We start from the raw sequence: 20,201 nt of genomic DNA on the forward strand, positions 1-20,201 counted from the left end.
TACAATTTATCTTTCATATTGTCTCTAATTTATAGAATGATCAAGTCTCGGCCTCTGGATTATACCTTTATTCCTCGAACATGGATCTTCCCTTCTGAATATACTCAATTCCAGAACTACGTGAAAGAATTGAAGAAAAAACGGAAGCAGAAAACTTTTATAGTAAAACCAGCTAATGGTGCAATGGGTCATGGGTAGGTTTATTGTTACCTGGAATATATAAAAATTTTTAAAATGGAGGAAAAGTAATAATGTGTATTATTGCTCGTGGTTAAGTACTGTTATGAAAAAATAGTAAAAATGAGGTTTTTAATTATTGTTTTTTGGAACTAAATGCTTATAAATGCTTAATGAGGTTCATTCTTTAAACTTATCTCACAAGCTTTGGTAATTCAATTTAAAGATTAAATCAGTAGGTGTGAGACCTTTAATAAATAACAAAATGGAGGGGAAAAAAGCTGTATTCTACTTTCTTCATAGACATAAAATGCTCATTTATAATAATTTTAATAATCTTGGAGAGTAAAGTCATTTTCTATAGTAAAGATAAGGAAATGGAAGGAAGTTACTCTTTGTATAGCAAGAACCCTGGAACAGAATAGTATGATCTTTGCTGGATAAATAGTTTTTTTTTTTTTAACTGTAGCCATGATAATTGTGTTGGAAATGAGTAGAACACATTTTAAGCTACAGTGCCAAGAATTAGACATGTTAACTGAAAATAGAATGTGGACTTAAAATTCTTGTTTCCTTTTGCTTTTTTATATTTAGTTGTTTGCAATGCACTTTTAAAAAGAAAATGTGGCTGAAGCTATTTTTAATAAAATAGACTTAAGTGATTTAAATTTTTTTTTATAAAAAATGCTATGGGGAAAAAGGATTCTTGGAAATGGTAGCTACTTTGGAAATTATTGTCCAAAATTTTCCTTTAACTTTTAATCATAATGTAATATTTCAATCATACATTATATTTAAATGTAGTTTGATAAAATAATCAAGTATGTTAGTGGCAATTTTGTGTCAACTGCTTAATGTTAAGTTGGTTTCCTATAGGTATCAAAAGGAAATTTTTTGGAAGGATTATTGAATTTTATATTTTTCCTCAATTTTAGTGTTAATATTTAATATAAATATATTTATATTTATTGTTAAAATGTATATAAGTAATAATTCTCCAATTTCTTTTTATTACAAAATAAAAATTACTGGAAGAGCAGATAATTGAAAGGGTATTCTGTGTTGCCTGAGTTTGTGTCCTATAATGCAACAGTATGTATGTAAAGTTGCTTCTTTGTTTAAGATGTCTGCTTCTTGCTGATCTTCTGTGAAATTATGGAGTACTGTCGCTTCTAACTGTTATTGAACTGTTTATCCCCTTGACTATACCAGTTTTTGCTTTATATGTTTTAAAGCTCAGTTGCTAAATGCATATATATTTGTACTTATTATGTATCCTTGATGCATTGGTATTTTTTATCATTGCATGATGTCATTTTTTACCTCTTGTAGTAATTTTTGTCTTAAAGTGTCTTTTATCTTATACTAGTATAGCTCTCCAGATTGTTGTTTACATATAATATCTTTTCACTTTCAGCCTATTCAGACCTTTGACTACAAAGGGAGTTTTTTTTTTTGTCAATAGCATATAGTTAGACCATATTTTTTAAAAATCCATTCTGCCCAAGCCCTGTCTTTCATTAGAGAGCTAATCTACTTATACTTAATGTAATTACTGAAAAAGAATTATTTCCTTTTGCTATTTTGTTCTTTATTTTGTATATGTCTTTTTTTAAATTTTTTTATTGGTTGTTCACAACATTACAAAGCTCTTGACATATCATATTTCATACATTAGATTGAAGTGGGTTATGAACCCCCAATTTTACCCCAAATGCAGATTGCAGAATCACGTCGGTTACACATCCACAATTTTACGTAATACCCTATTAGTAATTGTTGTATTCTGCTACCTTTCCTATCCCCTACTATCCCCCCTCCCCTCCCCTCCCATCTTCTCTCTCTACCCCATCTACTGTAATTCATTTCTCGCCTTGTTTATTTTCCCATTCCCCTCACAACCTCTTATATGTAATTTTGTATAGCAATGAGGGTATCCCTTCATTTCCATGCAATTTCCCTTTTCTCTCCCTTTCCCTCCCATCTCATGTCTCTGTTTAATGTTACTCTTTTCTTCCTACTCTTCCTCCCTGCTCTGTTCATAGTTGCTCTCATTATATCAAAGAAGACATTTGGTATTTGTTTTTTAGGGATTGGCTAGCTTCACTAAGCATAATCTGCTCTAGTGCCATCTATTTCCCTGAAAATTCTATGATTTTGTCATTTTTTATTGCTGCATAGTACTCCATTGTGTATAGATGCCACATTTTTTTTTATCCATTCATCTATTGAAGGGCATCTGGGTTGGTTCCACAGTCTAGCTATTGTGAATTGTGCTGCTACGAACATCGATGTGGCAGTATCCCTGTAGCATGCTCTTTTAAGGTCTTCAGGGAATAGTCCGAGAAGGGCAATAGCAGGGTCAAATGGTGGTTCCATTCCCAGCTTTCCCAGGAATCTCCAAACTGCTTTCCAAATTGGCCGCACCAATTTGCAGTCCCACCAGCAATGTACAAGTGTACCCTTTTCTCCACATCCTCGCCAGCACTTGTTGTTGTTTGACTTCATAGTGGCTGCCAATCTTACTGTATATGTCTTATTATATAGTTTTTATTCCTAAATTTCTCCACCCTACTCTCTTTTGTGTAAATAGATGTTTTTTATAAACTTAAATTCCCTTGTCATTTCTTTTACTATAAGTTTTAGAGTTATTGTTTAATGCAATTAACAATAATTTATAATAATCTAGTATTCTGTGTCCATCAGCATAGATTTATAACTGTTTTTTTTAATGCAGTTGTCTTTTTAAATCATTAAAATGATGAAGAATTACAAACCCAAACTACATTGTTAGTAACTTTCATACTTATTTGTGTTGCCACCTTTCTGGTATTCTTTGGCAATTTATTTATTATAAAGTAGATATGGATCTCTTTGAATTTATTCTCCTTGGAGTTAAATAAGATTCTTGGATGCATAGATACATGCTTTCCATCCAACTGGGAAGTTTTCTGCCATAATTTCTTTAAATCTTCTTTTTGATTTTTTTCTGTTTATTTTTCTTTATTTGTTTTTTATTTTTCTTGTTCCACAGACTACATAATTTCAACTGGCCTATCTTCAAGTTTGCTGATTCTTTTTATGCTTTCCCCAGTACACTATTTAGTGACTTTTTCATTTCAGTTACTTTACTTTTTAACTCCCAAATTTATATTGGTTCTTTTTTTAAAACAATTTTTTAATGCTCTGTTTAATGAGACTTTTTTTTCATGATTTTCTCCAATCATTTTATATAGTTTCCGTTAGATCTTTGTAAAAATTTTAAATAGTGATTTAAGTAGTTGATTTTCTAGTAAAGCCAACATCTAGGTTTTATTTATTTATTTCACTGCATATGGGTTATATTTTGTTTCTTATTTGCATAGTTCATAATTTTTTATTGAATATTATAATGTAGCAACGATGGAAATCAGACTCTTCCCCCCTTGTGTTGTTTGTTGTTGTTGCTTTGTTGTAGCAGTTTTTTGTTTATTGACCTCTTGGAACTGATTTTGTGAATTCTGTATTTTTTGTTGTGTGTGGTCACTGAAGTTCCTTCTCTGTTAGCTCATTTCTTAGCTGGAAATTTGACAGAGATACCATCAAACACTTAGACCCAAACAAACAGCTTGGGAAAACATGGCTGTCTTTGCAGATGTGTGCTGTGTTTGTTGGGTGCTCCTTTACCACTTCACTTTAGCCTTTAGTGCCTACTTGTTTGATGGTTAGTCTGAGATGAGAATGTGTGGTCTTTTCAGATATTTACTGAGCACACACAACCTACTCCTGAACATGACCATTGCCCTCTAGCCTCACTGGAGAAAGGACTTCTCAAAGTCCCAAAGATTTTCATTCCCAAACATTTTCACCTAGTCTTTTTTTAAGTAGTCTGTTGTTTGTTCCAAGTATTATTTGTTGCAGTAGGCAACAGACATTTACCCTTAAATATTTTCAACAATTGTACCCCAAGGGGCACCTCAGCTCTGGTAGAACTCTGAGTTACATAAGATAAATGGAAAGCCTTGAGTTCTTCCAGGGAAACACAGACAGGTAAAATAAACAACTACAGGAATAAGGTCCATTCGGCACATTCCAGAATTGGTACTTATGCTAGGAATATAGGCTGTTGTTTAAGGCCACTGCTCAGCTGGGATTACATGGTGGGACCAGAGCAGGTTAAAATGCCACAAAACTTTTTATTTATAGATTTAGCTGTTTTTTCCTTGATTAAGTGGCTTCTGGATTTTGTAGGCTTTTGATAAGTTTCTGGAGCTCTAAAATGTTGATTCTGACCGTTTTTAAAAAACTATTTCTTGCTTTTGTGGAGGGATAGCTTTTTGGATTTTCCTGTTTCATTATTTTCCTCCTGAGTATGTAGATGACTTTCTGAACATTTTGTTTCCACATCACATTATTCATTTTGGTGTTTCTCTTTAAACTTAGGATTTCTTTGATACGAAATGGTGACAAACTTCCATCTCAGGATCATTTAATTGTTCAAGAATACATTGAAAAGCCTTTTCTAATGGAAGGTTACAAGTTTGATTTACGAATTTATATTCTGGTAACATCATGTGATCCACTAAAAATATTTCTCTACCATGATGGACTTGTGCGAATGGGAACAGAAAAGTATATTCCACCTAATGAGTCCAATTTGGTAAGTGGTACCAGAGAGAATTTTTGGTTTCATTTATTTGTTTAATATATACTTACTGAAGTATCTATTACATATTTAAGATTGTAGGAATCAAAATTGCTCATCTTAGGCTTTTATGATCTAGAAGAATCATATGCCCAAACAAGACTGCTTCTAATTTTTGTTAGCACAACAAAAAAAGTAGGATTGTAAATTTACACTGATGAAATGTGAATTTAAGATATAATTTAGCAGTTTGTGTGCTTTTTAAAGTTTATTAATCGGAACACTTTGTAGATGCTTTTTCATTAAGATTTCTTTTATGCAGCCATAACATATTCATGAAAGTCATAGTGTAACATCACGGAAACCATCAACTGTAATTTGCAATTTATGAAAGCCAGGTTGCAATTTCTTATCTATACATAAAATTTTAGTTACCTTCTAATTCTATTTTTGGATCTACTATTCATAATAAAAATTGCAATTAATTATTGTTTTTTGTTTTGTCAAAAGCCTGATTATTGTTCCCTTCTAGTATTATGCACATAATTATCCCCAACAAGAGAGATCATACTTCAAAATGGAATAGTGGCTGCTCATAAATTTTGCTGTTCGATACACTGAAAATATGTAAACCTTGGCAAAGGAAGAACAAGGGAGCTGTCAAAGTTTTATAGGAAAGGCCATTAAAAGAAAGAAACATCTCATTAAAGGTCATAAGGAATGGAGATAGCCAATCACCAAGAAATGTTTGAAATCTACTATGTTGTAGGCATTGTGCTGGCTTTGGAAAAAGAATGACCAGGACAGATACAGTGCTTGACTTCTCAGAAGCAACACTCTAGTGGGGAGGCAGAAAATAAAATAAGCAAATATAATTACTGATGGTAAGTGTGATGGTCTAAGAAACTGAGGGTGCTGTGGCAGTGCATAGCAGTGGCACCTGACCCAGTTTAGGATAAAGATTTGGAGAAGTAGTTTGTTTGTAAATTGAAATCTGCATAATGGGGAGCTTATTCAGGTTTGGATGCAGTGAGGTGTGGGGTTGGCTGGTGCCAGACAAATGAACAGATCAGAGGTAAAAGAGAGGGTGGTATGTCTGGAGAAAGCAGAAAATTCAGTCTGGCTAAAGTACAGATGAAGTTGGAGAGTTCGGCACAGCAGATTTTTCAAGACTTTGTAGTCCGTGGTTGTGGTTTGGTGTGGGTATGAAGTGTCCCCCCAAAGCTCCTATGTTATTGCAGTAATGTTCAGAGGTCCAGCCTAGCTTGAAGGAACTGACTGGGTGGTAACTGTAGGCAGGTGGGGTGTTACTAGAGGGAGGTGGCTCACTGGGGTATGCCCTGGGAAGGTTCCTCTTCCTTGCAGGCCCCTTTCCCTGTCCTTCTCTCTGCCTCCTCGCTGCCAGGAATGGATCAGTGCTCCTCATCACCCTCTCCCCACGAGGCACTGTCTTACTTGGGTCCAGAGCAATGGACTCAGACGGCAGTGGACTAAAACTATGAACTATGAGCCAAAATAAACTTCTTCACCTCCTCTAAGTTGTTCTTGTCAGGTATTTTGGTCACAATGACACAAAACATGACATACCATGTCTAGGATTTTGGAATTTGATTTAAAATGGAAGGGAGCATTGTGAGATTTTAAACTAAGGAAAGAAAGGGCGAGATTTGTGTTTTAAAAAGGTCACGTAGTCTGCAATGTGGGGGATGTGATTGGGGTGCAGATGGGTAGCAAAGATTAGAGGAAGGGAGACAAGAGACTGAGCTTTAGTTTGATCACAAATGAGAAGGGGAATGACTTAAACTGAAAATAACAGCATTGAGGTTGGACAGAGAATATGAAATAAATCTTGAGATTTATTTACGATAACATGGATAAAACTGATATAATATGATGGCAGGTTGAATTTGTGGAATTGAGAGTAAGGGAGAGGAAAATCAAGAATAAAACTCAAGATCTTTGGTATGGGCAAGGGGGTGAATGGAACATTATTCACTGTGACAGGGATTTATCAAAGGTTTTGTGGAAAGTTTCTGTGTTCCTTTGAAATGTTTATGTGACCTCCAAGTGGATCTGTTCTGTAGGCATTTGGATATATTGTATGGGCTTTTGAAGTTCAGAAGAGAGGTCTGGACTGCAGGTGAATTTGGCACATGCCAGTTCATAGATTATAATTAAAATAATTGGAATTGGTAAAAATGGATTATCAATTATGTGAGGTAGTAGTGATTTTTTTTTTGGTAGTATTGAAAGAAGCCTTGGAAGCTCTTTTTTGGGTGCTTCTTTTTTAACAAATGCTTTATTATTACATGTTAGGGTTGTGTGTATACAATTTGCTCAAGAATACTAGATTAAGAAATTATAATGAGTGAAGGGAAATGTGACGTCTAATGTCTCATTTTGCCAAGTGCTCTGGAATCACAAAAGCTCCTGGCTTTGGTTTTTCATAGAACAAGGATGTTTTTCTATTTAGATGTCTTTGTTAATTATCATACAAAATCTATAATTTAATGACTGAATTCCTAGAATGAGGTATGAAAACTAAAAAAGTGAAATGTGAAATTTTATGCAAACTGAGACTACAGTTATGTAAAAGGTCAGTTTAAGATAAAAGATTGGGGGCGGGGGGGGGGGCGGGGGAAGAAACCAAACAGCGTTTTCACTGGTTGTTTTGGGTAGCAGGCTGCTGCATTCTCTTTTCCTATTTCCAACTTTTAAAACAGTGAACATATATTGTATAATGAACTGTATATTTCTATGAAACTTAAATATTTAAAAACTAAATATAAAAAGATTTTAAGGCAAGAATGTCAGTTGTGTTGACATATAAGAAACATTCATTTATTTTTTGATGATTGTAGTGGTTGGCCAGTCCTTGAAAAGCTCTGATATACAGTTCATTGTTTTTGCACTGTTATATTCACAAACAGGGTAAGGTGGGATCATATCATTTTCACCCTTTGCAAGTTGCAAGGTGGACCAAGGAATGTTTATTACTAGCTTGATAAAACCATTAATTTGGTATTAATTGATCATTATATGAGACATTTTAAATTTTGGCTTATTTTTTAAGTTTATTTAAGGAGAATATTGTCACCAAACTTAAGAACATAAAGAGACTAAAATGTAAGAGCCCCAGCATGGAGCACAGTACATTTCCTGTTAATCATTCAGACACGCACAGCATCATGTGGTTCTGTCTGCCAGCTCTGAGTGCTCTGCCCTGTTGATGAGTTATAGTGACCTCCCGCTTCAGTAAAGGAGCCCTGAGGTTGTGTTTGGTAGTCCTGTCTCTTGATTTATGCTACTTGTCTGAGCTTTTGTTTTTTACTTTTCTTTGAAAAGGTATAAAATGCTTTTGCATAAAATTCCTTTCCTCAAATTAGGGTGAAAATGTTAAGGACCCAAAATATTAAAAACAAAGTAATGAAAACAAATTGGGAACATTTTGCTGCTTAGCAATAGATAGTTTCATACTTTAATCTAATTATTTTTTGTGTACTTATTCCTTTGATACTTCTTTATGATAGATACTGTTGTGAATCCTATATAAGGTGATTTTGTAGGTGATTACATTCTTAATCCTTTGAAGGGAAATAGGCCATTCCATTTCAATTGAAAATTATCCAAATAATAAGATGATTGGCAATCTGTATAGTTTAAAACCATTTTTAATAATTGAATGCCTTCTTTTCTGTGAAAATATACAGTTGCAGAGTCTCCTAGGTGGTTATGACTTTGGTTCTTACTCCTTGCAGACCCAGTTATACATGCATCTGACAAACTACTCTGTGAACAAGCATAATGAACGTTTTGAACGGGATGAAACTGAAAACAAAGGCAGCAAACGTTCCATCAAATGGTTTACAGAATTCCTGCAAGACAATCAACATGACGTTGCTAAGTTTTGGAGTGATATTTCAGTAAGATTGTCTCATTCAATTGTAACCATCTTTTCTCAGCATTAACTTAAAACACCATGAAGCACTTAAAATAAAGAACAGATTACTTCAGATTGTGCAGATAAAGAGCATTTTCATGAAGGAAGTGGACCTTGTGATGGACCTTGACAAGTAGGACTTTAAAAACTGCCAGAGAGAGGAATTCTAGGTGAAGACAAAACATAGGTAAAGGCTTGGGGGTATGAGAGTAGGAATAGGTGGTGTAGGTTGTCATGTAAGGTATGTGGGATATCTGGGAGACTTGCTGCTGAAAAGATATGTGGGGCCAAATTTTAGGTCTGAAAAGTGAGGCATAGCTTGGTCAGTGGTGGAGATTTATTCAGTTTTTTTTGGAAGAGAGCAATATAACCAAAACCAATGCACTTAAAAGATATATCTAACAATAGGTGTAGTATGGATTAAAGTAAAGATCCAGAGTAGGCAGGGAGGGCACTTGGGAGTCTCTAAACGTAGTTGAAGTGAAAAAAATGGTCTGAATTGAACCTCAGTAAAAGAGATGACGGTGAGGTAAATATTGGGGTGAACTGAGTATCTATGGTGGAAACGATTGGAGTCCCTTCTGAAGTTTTCAGGAAGATTTGTAGGAAGAATGTGTGTTGCATTTTCTGAAATAGACTGAGAAGGAATTAATTTTAAGAAGATGTAGAACCTCTTTTTGAAGATGAAGGAAAAGAGTTTTATTCACTTATTCATTTGTTCATACATGGAATAAGTCTGTCTTTGGTTGATAACTTGAAAACTTAAAAGTCACAGCTTCGATGGTCACACAAAAATTGTTAATAGAAGGCAGTGTCATGAGTACAACAGAGGCATGCGTTCCATACCATGGAGATGTGGAAGACCACCACACCTGGTAGCTTCAAGTGATGCAGACAGAAGGCAGAACTTCCTGGAGACACGGACACCTGAGCAGAGGTTTTTAAAGTGCATGAGGCTATGATGATAAGTTCCACTTCGGATCTGGTGATGTTGAAGTGCTGTCTTAGGTAGAAGGTCAAGGAGACAATGAAAAGTGTGTGTTTGGGGTACAACTGAATTAAAGCCGTGGCAGTGGTGAAATTCTAAATGGTGAAGATATAAAAGAAAAGGAAATGGATGTAAAGATAATCTTGGTGAAACATATCCCTTATCAGTCCTGACGGAAGTATAAAAATAGTATTTATAGTTACAGTATGTCTGCTCAAAGTCTCCGTATAATTAAGACCATACAACTCATCTGAGGTTTCTTCTTAGAATGATCAAATAATACATCTGTCATGGAAGATGGTCATGCAAGTTCAGAGTTGGTTGGACTTGGTTCTAGTTAAAAGGATCAGAGAGAAAAATATCACCTTACTTTTCTGATACCTAAGGGCCTGTAAATCCAAGGTCCTTAGGTACCAGACAAGTAAGGTGTGAATTGATCTGAACAAAAGAAAGGCAGGGTGTAGTGTGCTGGGAACAGCAGCAATGTGAAGACAGCAAGAGGTCCAAAGTGGGTACGGGCTACTCAGCCTGAGCCTGTTGGTGCCACGTGATACTCTAGGCTCAGCATTACTCATCTGCTAATTTGTTAGTAGAAGACATAATGATTTAGCTATATTGGAAATGAATTCAAGAATTTATTAAAAAATGTTGTCATCTGGATGTGGTCTGTTACCTAAAAATTTGTTAACTTTCAACTGTATTTCCTGAGAGACTAAATACACTAAATAGGAAATTTGATTATAAAAATGTGCAGTTATTTGTTTAATTTATCAAGGCCAGTTTTGTGGAAATTCCAAAAATTGTTGTCTACTATCATAGTGGGTCGGAAGCATCCAGGTGATGAAATTGATTTTCTTGGAGAGTACCTCACTGACGGAAGGTCATACGTAATGACCTCTGGATGATTAATTGAATGAGCTATTAGATGACTAGCTCAGTGATATCAAGAAAGTTTTACAGACCCTCTGGCATCCCTTTTTTTTTAAATCAAAGTTTTAACTGCCATGTGGGTTTGATTCTTTGAGGAGGTATTTGTGAAATCATGGGACCTGTTGGACTGCTTTAGGAATGTATAGGAAGAATCAGCCAGAGAGAGATGAGTATCATTATCCTTGCAGACATGGGTTTTAGGTGGTACTTTTTCTAGACAATTGAATTAGAAGAAGATACATAAGGAAGAGGGCATGGAAATTGACTTTTCCGTTATTACCTCAAGTGTAATTTTTAGAAGTGACCCCAAAATGGCCAATGTAGGCCTGTTGAACTCTGACATATTTCATGATCTTGTCTGTAAGTGGGTAAATTTTGTATCATTTTTGGCTGCTACTTAGAATGTTATATCAATAACCTGTAAATAACCAGTTAAGTCATAATATTTTTGCCAAAGATGTATGATTATGTACATAATTGTTGGCATACATATAATTATTTGAAAATATGCCTTATTAAGAATAGGTATGCTTTATATAGATATCTGTTTAAGGTGAATCAATGGTATAATATAAAAATAGAATTACAGGGAAAGGTAGAGAAAACTATTATGCAGTACATTTTTATCTGAATGCCTTAATTTACAAATTCCATGAATTAAGCCTTTTTTAAAAAATAGATTTTTTTATGATTTTATTTATTTTTATGTGGTGCTGAGGATCGAACTCAGTGCATCACCTTTGCGAGGCAAGTTCTCTACCACTGAGCTAAAGCCAGCCCCTAAGGCTTTTTTTTTAACAACCGATTTTTTAGATGCTTTTTTAAAAAAGTAACCATCTGTATATGAAAACTAACATTGATGAATACCTTCTGTGAAAATCAGAGCTCAGAGCTGTGTGTTTTTTTGTGCTGGTCAAAAATGAGTAAGAAACCAGTATTAAATCAAGCCACATGTATATATACACAGTGGAATATTACTCAGCCACAAAGAAGATGAAATTATGGCATTTGCCAGTAAAGGGATGGAACTGGAGACTATCATGCTAAGTGAAATAATCCACTCTCAAAAAACCAAAGGTTGATTGTTCTTTCTGATATGTGGATGCTAACATACAATATGGAAGGGAGAGCAAAGAATAGAAGTTCACTGGATTAGAGGAAGGGGAATGAAAGGAGTAGAGGGGGATGGGAATAGGAAAGAAAGTAGAATGAATTGGACATAACTTTCCTGTGTTCATATGTGAATACATGAAACTCCACATCATGTATGATGGCAAAATGGGATCCTAATTAGAATTAATTATACTCCAGGCATGTATAATATGTCAGAATACACTCTACTGTCATGTAGATCTAAAAAGAACCAACAAAAATAATTAAAAAGAAAGGCTACAGAGATTAAAAAATGAGTATAAGCACTCATAAAATCATCTCTACTGTGTGTTTTTTATACAAATATACTTAATATACAAATCATATACAAAATAAGGTCACTATTGGAAATTCCCTCAAATAGTGGTGGAATTTCATTTGCATTTGGTTATATCACTCTGAACTTTCACATCTACTTGCAGCTTTGCCTTTACCACTTTAAAGTGTTGTTTTCTCTTTTTTTTAAAATTTTTTTATTGATTATTTAAAGCAATATATAGCTCATGATATATCATCTTTCATACATTTGACTCAAATTGTGTTTTGAACTCCCATTTTCACCCCAAATACAGATTGCAGAATCACATCTGTTACATATTCACATTTTTACATAATGCCATATTAGTGACTGTTGTATTCTGCTACCTTTCCTATCCCCTACTATCCCCCCTCCCCTCCCCTCCCCTCCCCTCCCATCTTCCCTCTCTACCTCCCCTGCTGTTGTTCAATTCTCTCCCTTTTTTTCCCTCCCCCTTGCCCCTCATAACCTCTTATAATTTTATGTATCATTGAAGGTCTCCTACTATTTCCATGTGCTTTCCCTTCTCTCTCCGTTTCTCTCCCCCCATTCGTCTTTGTTTACTGTGGTCTTTTCCTCATGCTCTTCCTTCCTGTTCTGTTCTTAGTTGTTCTCTTTATATCAAAGCAGACATTTGGCATTTGTTTTTTAGGGCTTGGCTAGCTTCGCTTAGCATAATCTGCTCTAATGCCATCCATTTCCCTGCAAATTCTATGATTTTGTCATTTCTTAGTGCTGCATAATACTCCATTGTGTATAGATGCCACATTTTTTTTATCCATTCATCTATTGAGGGGCATCTAGATTGGTTCCACAGTCTAGCTATTGTGAATTGTGCTGCTATATGGATCCACCATTTGACCCAGCTATCGCACTTCTCGGACTATTCCCTGAGGACCTTAAAAAAGCGCTCTATAGGGATAAAGTGTTGTTTTCTGTGAAGCGAAAACACAAGATTTTTAATTCAAGGTCTTGTTACATAAGCCATTACCCTAGCCTGTGTTGTTTCACAGAGATACTTATTGGCTAAATTTTAACTTTCTCCTACTCTTTAGAGGTTTCAGTGATATCTCCAAAGATTTACGTGACGTGGCTTTAGTCTCTTATATGCCATGGTTTATGGTGAATTTATTATCTTAACAAAACTTCCTGAGAACATCTTTATGTCATCTCTCATACTTATCCCCAAGTACGAGCTGTACTATGGTTGTGAGTAACTATGAGGTTAATGTATATATAACGACTATAATAAATATCGCTCCCACTAGGAAGTAGAATACTTGCATCAGACCTGACGTGAGATGGAATTCAAGAGAAATGATGGATTGGCAATAACAGTAATAGTAGTTAAGTAGCTAACAGTTATTGAAGGTTTACTCTATGCTAGGCACTATGTTAAGAGTTTTGCGTGGAATCTCATTCTGTCCTTAGGTCAGTCTCTTTCAGTTTGCATTTAGGAAAAATGAGACTCAGTGTTTAAGCAACTTGATTGAGGCTGCACAGATAAGAAGTAGCAAAGCCAAAGCCAGGAGTAAATCCAGAAGTCTGACCTAGAAAAGTGTTTCTCAGCTGCCTTCCTGTACTGCCTGTACTTGCAGAGAAAGTGATAAAAAGCCAATGTTACGCAAAAAAATTAGTCAGACAGGTAGATTTCCATAATCCATTGCTTTTTCTCAAACATCAGTGAAATTCATTTGGAAAAATAAGAGGTTCAAAATAGTCAAAGCCTTCCTTACTTAGAAAAGTAAAGCAGGAGGCATCACAATCTCAGACCTTAAATTATACTACAGAGTTATAGTAACAAAAACAGCATGATATTGGCATTAAAACAGGCATGACGACCAGAATAGATGACACAGAGACAAATCCACAAAAACACAGTTAATTCATACTAGACAAAGGCACCAGAAATAAACCCTGGAGAAAGAAAGCCTCTTCAACAAAGGTTCTGGGAAAACTGGAAATCCATATGTAGCTGTATGAAATTTAACCCTCATCTCTCACCCTGTACACAACTCAACTCAAAGTGGATCAAAGATCTAGGAATTAGACCAGAATCTGTGCACATACTAGAAGAAGATGTATGCCCAACACTCCAACACATTGGCTTAGGAACTGACTTCCTTAACAAGACCCCTAAAGTGCAAGAAGTAAAATCAATAATCAGCAAATGGAATGGCATCAAACTACAAAGCTTCTTCACAGCAAAAGAAACAATCAAGAACGTGAAGAGAGAGCCCATAGATGGGAGAAAATCTTTGCTACTTGCACCTCAGATAAAGCATTAATTTCCAGGATGTATGAAGAATTAAAAAAAAACTTAACATCAAAGAAACAAAATAACCCAAAAAATAAATGGCAAAGGGACTAAACAGACACTTCTCAAAAGAAGAAATATGAATGATCAATGAATATTTGAAAAAATGTTCAACATCTCTAGCAATTAGAGAAATGCAAATTAAAAAGCACACTGAGCTTTCATCTCATTCCAGTCAGAATGGCAATTAAGAATACAAGTAACAATAAATGAGGATGTGGGAAAAAAAGGTACACTCAGACATTGCTGGTGGGATTGCAAATTGGTGAGGTAGCAACCACTCTGGAAAGCAGTATGGAGATTCCTTAAGAAACTAGGAATGGAATCAGCATTTGAACTGGTTATCCCACTCCTCAGTATATATCCAAGGGACTTAAAATTAGCATACTACAGTGATACAGCCACATCAGTGTTTATTTATAGCAGCTCAGCTCACTGTAGCTAAGCTATGGAACCAACCTGTGTGCCCATTATTAGGTGACTGATAAAGAAAACGTGGTTTATATACACAATGGAATATTTCTCAGTCTTAAAGAAGAATGACTTTCTTATTGACTTTATGACATTTGCCGGTGACTAGGTGGATCTGGAGACATTCATGCTAAGTGAAATAAGCCAATCCCCCAAATCCAAAGTTCAGAAGTTCTCTTAAGGGCAGGGAGGGGAAGAATAGAGGTTCAGTGGATTAGACAAAGGGAAATAAAGGGAAAGGAGGAGGCATAGGAATAGGAAAGACAGTGGAATGAATCTGACATAACTTTCCTATATACATATATGAATATGTATAATATGTGAATCTCAACATTGTATACATCCTAATTGGAGTAAAATATAGACTAAGATATCCTCCATGTTTCTACAAATATATCAAAATAGGCTCTACTGTCATGTATAACTCTAAAGAACAAAAATCAGTAAAACAGCCTTCTTAAAAATAAATGTTAGTAATTAATCCCAGTTTCTATTTTGTGTTTCCTAACAGAAAATGTTGATATCCAGTTCTTTAATTGGAAATAGTGCCTTCTCAAATAAACCTTAAGAACTACAAAATCATCATGGTACCAAAAAACCAAACTCTAATGGATTACATTTTTCTAGCCCTTCCATCCTTTGTCTCAGTGGAGGTCCCATGGTGTTATTTGTAAGATAATGTACTCTCCTTGAATTTTTTTCTTTCCAATCACTCTCGTCCCTTTCTGTATGGGGCTAGCATATGCTCCTGATCTTACATATTGAACAGACAGAAACCACATGTATCCACTTTTTTTTTTTGGTTACCAGTGTTTTTGAGCATTTACTAATGTGAGGCAATATTTTAGGTACTGAAATGGGACTGTAAATAAGACAGTCAAGGGCCCTTCTTTGACAAAAAAAGCTGGTTATATATACTGTGTCAGCTGGTTATGTCCTGCGTGTAGTGATGCAAAAAGCAATCATGGTTGGTTATTTTTCATATGGGTTTGAGAAACGCCTCTGAGAATATCAGAGAGTCAGACATGGGAGTGAGTGAGTACAGGATAAAGAGTGTTCCAGGAGGAGGGAAGAGCTAATGCAGGGGACCCCAGCTAGGAGGAGGAAGTGCCATTTACTGGAGAAACCCAAAGAAAGTGAGCATGACTGGGGCCTCGTGGGCATGGGAAACGGTTGGGTGAAATGAAGCCAGAGCAGTGCAGAAGACAGATGCCATAAAGCTTAGTAAACATGGTCAGGTTGCTAGTTTGTAGGCCTAGGTCCTGTCATCCTGGTATAGATGTGAATGAGATGCAAAGAAATAAGTCACCTTCACCTCTTCTGTCGTAATCTTTATAGGAATTGGTGGTGAAGACTCTGATTGTGGCTGAACCTCATGTCCTGCATGCGTATCGAATGTGTAGGCCTGGTCAACCTCCAGGCAGTGAAAGTGTCTGCTTTGAAGTCCTGGGATTTGACATTTTGTTGGATAGAAAACTAAAACCATGGCTTCTGGAGGTAAGGCACTCTTTAAAAAGTCAGAGAAGTTATCAGTGTTCTGTATTTAAAACTTGTGTTTTACAAACGTGTTCTTGGCACCGTTGTCCTCATTGACCAACTAGAATCAGGCCTGACTAGAGTATGTGGGAGGAAGAAAATGAAAATTCAGGGATTTGCATACTTCTAAGACTGAATCAATATGTGTGATATTACTTTCCCCAAGTAATTATCATTCAGTGAATTTCTAGGGTAGAGATTTTTGAATGTAAGCACAAATCTACTTTTCCTGAGTTGTTGAGTTAGTACTTACTTGATCTATGAACTTTGGGTATTATCTTTCCTCTGTGTGGCTGCCTGGGCTTCAAGACCCAGCCTTCAGTGTGTCTCTTTTCAATCTCTCTAAGAAGACAGAAGTTTTAATTGGTCTATTAATCAATATTCGATGTCCGATACACCAGGTGGAGTAAATTGTCCTTTAAGGCCATATTATATGCCTGGGGCTCCCCTTAGGTCCAAACTGTTAACTGTATGCCTTTGGGTTTGCTGCTCAACCAGGTAAGGCCAGAGTTTTCATTACTTTCCTTGATTATACAAGGTCACCTAAAACCATTTGAAAAATATGGAATAATATTACGGAGGAAACTAAAATTACCGCTGTTTAAGATGTTTATGTTTCCAGAAGTCATATTTATTTTACCCTTGGGAAATGTTGGAAATCATGCTGCCCAGACATGCTCCATTCTGCATCTCCCTCCAAGCTCCCTGAGCTGGGGTCATGGAACTTTCTCATGGCTACTGAAACACTGTGTTTAGGCAGCTGTCAGAAAAATAGCACATATCAAAGCAGTATTTACTGAATTAATAACATATTTCTAACAGAAGTTATAATCAATAGTTACCTTTTGATTTAAATCGATAATCTCTTTTTTTAGCCTTTTAGTAGTTGGAAATTGCATCTGTAATACCAAATTTTGTGTAAGCAAGCTGAATGAGTGATAGGTGAGATCATGATGTTTGCAGTACCTATTTTATAGATACGAACTTTCCTAATTTGAAGGCCAAACCTCTGTGTGTGTGTTCATCTCTCTGGGCAAATAATGTGTATTATATCTTCATGTAAATAAAGTTCTCTGCTGGCTATTCATATTTTGGTCAACCTGGCACTAGCAGTAAGATTACAGTGAAGAATTTTGTTCACCCTTTGCTCCCTCCATTCCTTAGATAGAAAAGCATGACTGGATGGTTGAATTCTGTATGTTTTTTAAAGATTAGAAACACCATGTTCCTTCATTATTTATCCTCTGCATCATTATTTCCAGATCAATCAGAACCATTAAAAAACTCTAAAATAAACAAAATCTGTGTATGATGAACATTTAGTATATTAAAACAGTTAAAAGAATTTTTTTTAAAGATCTTGGTTTGTATTTTGCACCCATTTGTGGGGCTGATGTACATTGTTAAAAACCTTTTGGCGCCATCAAGTGGAATAAAGTAGAAGCTACATCTGAGAATGTGACAGCTAACTAGAATAATTTCAAACATAGAAAGCATTTTTAAAATGAAAATTTGTGCAGAGTGTGAATGTATTGTCAATACTTTAAGTACCCTTGAATTAAACAAGGACCCATTGAGTTATAGACATGGTGCTAGGTGGTGGGGAAACAAGAAGAATCAGACAGAATACTTGCCTTGGTTTAGTGGAGACCCAGATGTGTGTTTTATGGTAATAATTGGAAGCATTAGCAAGGAAACAGAAAAACAGCGCAAAAAATAGTGATTAATCTCTATGTGCAGATATGTATAATTGAGAATTTAAACTAACAAATGAAAAAAATCCAAACCAAATCAAACCAGACCAAACCAAACAAGAAACCTCTATCAGTACAGGTGCCTGAATTCCAGCAACTTGGAAGGCTGAGGCAGTAGAATCACAAGTTCAGGGTCAGCCTCAGCAACTTAGTGAGACCCTCAGCAATTTAGCAAGACCTTGTTTCAAAAAAAATAAGCTAAGGATATAGCTCAATGGTAAAGAGCCCCATTCCCCAAAACACCCCCTCCCCCAAATCAAAAGAAACAATGAGAACTTTATAGAAAGAACATCTGAGCAGTCTTTAAGGCTGACATAGGGAGTTGGGCTGGGAGAGATTAGTTGAGGGTCAGGGAAGAGCTGTGGGACTGAAGGAATAGCAGTAATGTAGGAGCATCACCTAAATTAGTTTTTCTTCTGTCTGTGCACATATTAGTTTATCTTGTATGGGTAAATTTTTCAAATACTAATTTCTTCTGTATTTTAGTAGATGGAAGAATATGGAAGAAAGAAGTATATGAAAATTGTCTTATACTGAGATGTCAGTAGCATCTTTGAGGAGGTATATACCTGGCAGAATTCCCCGCTGCAATTTGGAATGGAATAGCTAAATAATTCTACAAAGATAGATAACATTCTAGTGAAACCCTTAATCATCAGTTCCTAAATCTGGTTTACTTCATAATCTTGTTACATGTAGCAGCCAAAGCTATCATTAATCATCTTAAAATTTCCAGGGATTTGAATTAGTATGGTTGAAACTTTTTTCATATAAATATATTACTTTATCCTTTCTCTGCACTTGTAAGGGGGAAAGGCTTAGAGCTTTGAGGTAACAGATTAATAAATTCTGTTTTTTCAAACTGACCTAGAATATATGGATGTTCTTATAATTCTCAAGCTATTTCCTTATCTTTAGACCACATCACACAAAGACAGGATTATGTCACCTTCTAAGTCAGAAATCAAACGGGGAGTCAAAATACTACATGACCTTTGTCTATGAAGGGAGTATGATGCATTCATCACAATGATGGCTTGATGAAAGATTTGCATGATACATTGTTAAGGAAAAACTTGGATTATAAAATAAAGTATGGTTAGTATAGACATGTATTTAGAAAATAAAATGAATTGTAATATATGTATGCATAGGAAAAATAAAGTATGGTTAGTATAGACATGTATTTAGAAAATAAAATGAATTGTAATATATATATGCATAGAAAATATCTGAAATACTCTTGACCAAATGGTTAAGAATATACCAGGGAGTGGAATGACAGGTAATCCTTTGCTGTTTGCTTTGTTTCTATTTACTATTTTTCTGCTGTGAAACTGTGCCACTTTTCCAATTAGAGAGATGACATTTCTGGATGTAGTTTTGAGTATAATGTGATATTTCCTCAGGTCTCAGCTGTAGAATGTAGAATTGTCCCTTGTGATGAATTTGTGTAATTATGTCTAGAAGCGTATACTTCTGTTGAGATAGTTTAAGGGGTTAGTTGGTAATGAAGAAATGAAGTTATAGTTTTAAACTCATCAATATTTTAACCAACTCATTTAGAGTCTTAAAAACCTGCTATGCCTGTTAATTTTCCTAACAACAACAGTATTAAAACCTAACAACAACAAATACAAAAAGAAAATCTCTAGCCCTTGAGATAGTACAGTATTGTACAAGGGGTGTGTGTGTGTGTGTGTGTGTGTGTGTGTGTGTGTGTGTGTATTTTATATATGTTATCTATATTATATATCCTATATAAATAATTTTATATATATGTATATTTGCTGCTTCTTTTCCATCTTGATGAATTCCTGGGAATAACGTCAGAAAGTAGGATGGTCACAAATGGCTCATTTATCCCCATTAGTCCATTCTTGTATGGTTACAAAGGCTCTCAGAGATCTGCAGCTACCCTTAAGAGGTAGCATCTTCTCAACAGGTAATGGAGGGAGGGTGGGGGAAAAGGAGAAGGAAGGACAGTGGAATAATATTCCTATGTACACATGTG

General features: G+C 35.4%; 1 protein-coding gene across 10 annotated transcripts in view; it reads left to right on the forward strand.

The window, feature by feature from the left end:
* TTLL7 (tubulin tyrosine ligase like 7) overlaps window positions 1-20,201 on the forward strand; it is a 154,670-nt gene that overhangs the window by 74,018 nt on the left and 60,451 nt on the right. For all 10 annotated transcript variants that reach the window (XR_014023723.1, XM_081307479.1, XM_081307480.1 and 7 more), the window contains 4 exons: window positions 36-194; window positions 4,600-4,816; window positions 8,560-8,724; window positions 16,236-16,394. Coding sequence is in view for 9 of the 10 variants with exons in the window: in XM_081307479.1 (XP_081163605.1) it covers window positions 36-194; window positions 4,600-4,816; window positions 8,560-8,724; window positions 16,236-16,394 (700 nt within the window). In the remaining variant the exon portion in view is untranslated. The remainder of the gene's footprint in view (window positions 1-35; window positions 195-4,599; window positions 4,817-8,559; window positions 8,725-16,235; window positions 16,395-20,201) is intronic.

This window comes from Spermophilus citellus, assembly GCF_964194105.1.
Source record: "Spermophilus citellus genome assembly, chromosome: 9".
Lineage (NCBI taxonomy): Eukaryota > Metazoa > Chordata > Mammalia > Rodentia > Sciuridae > Spermophilus > Spermophilus citellus.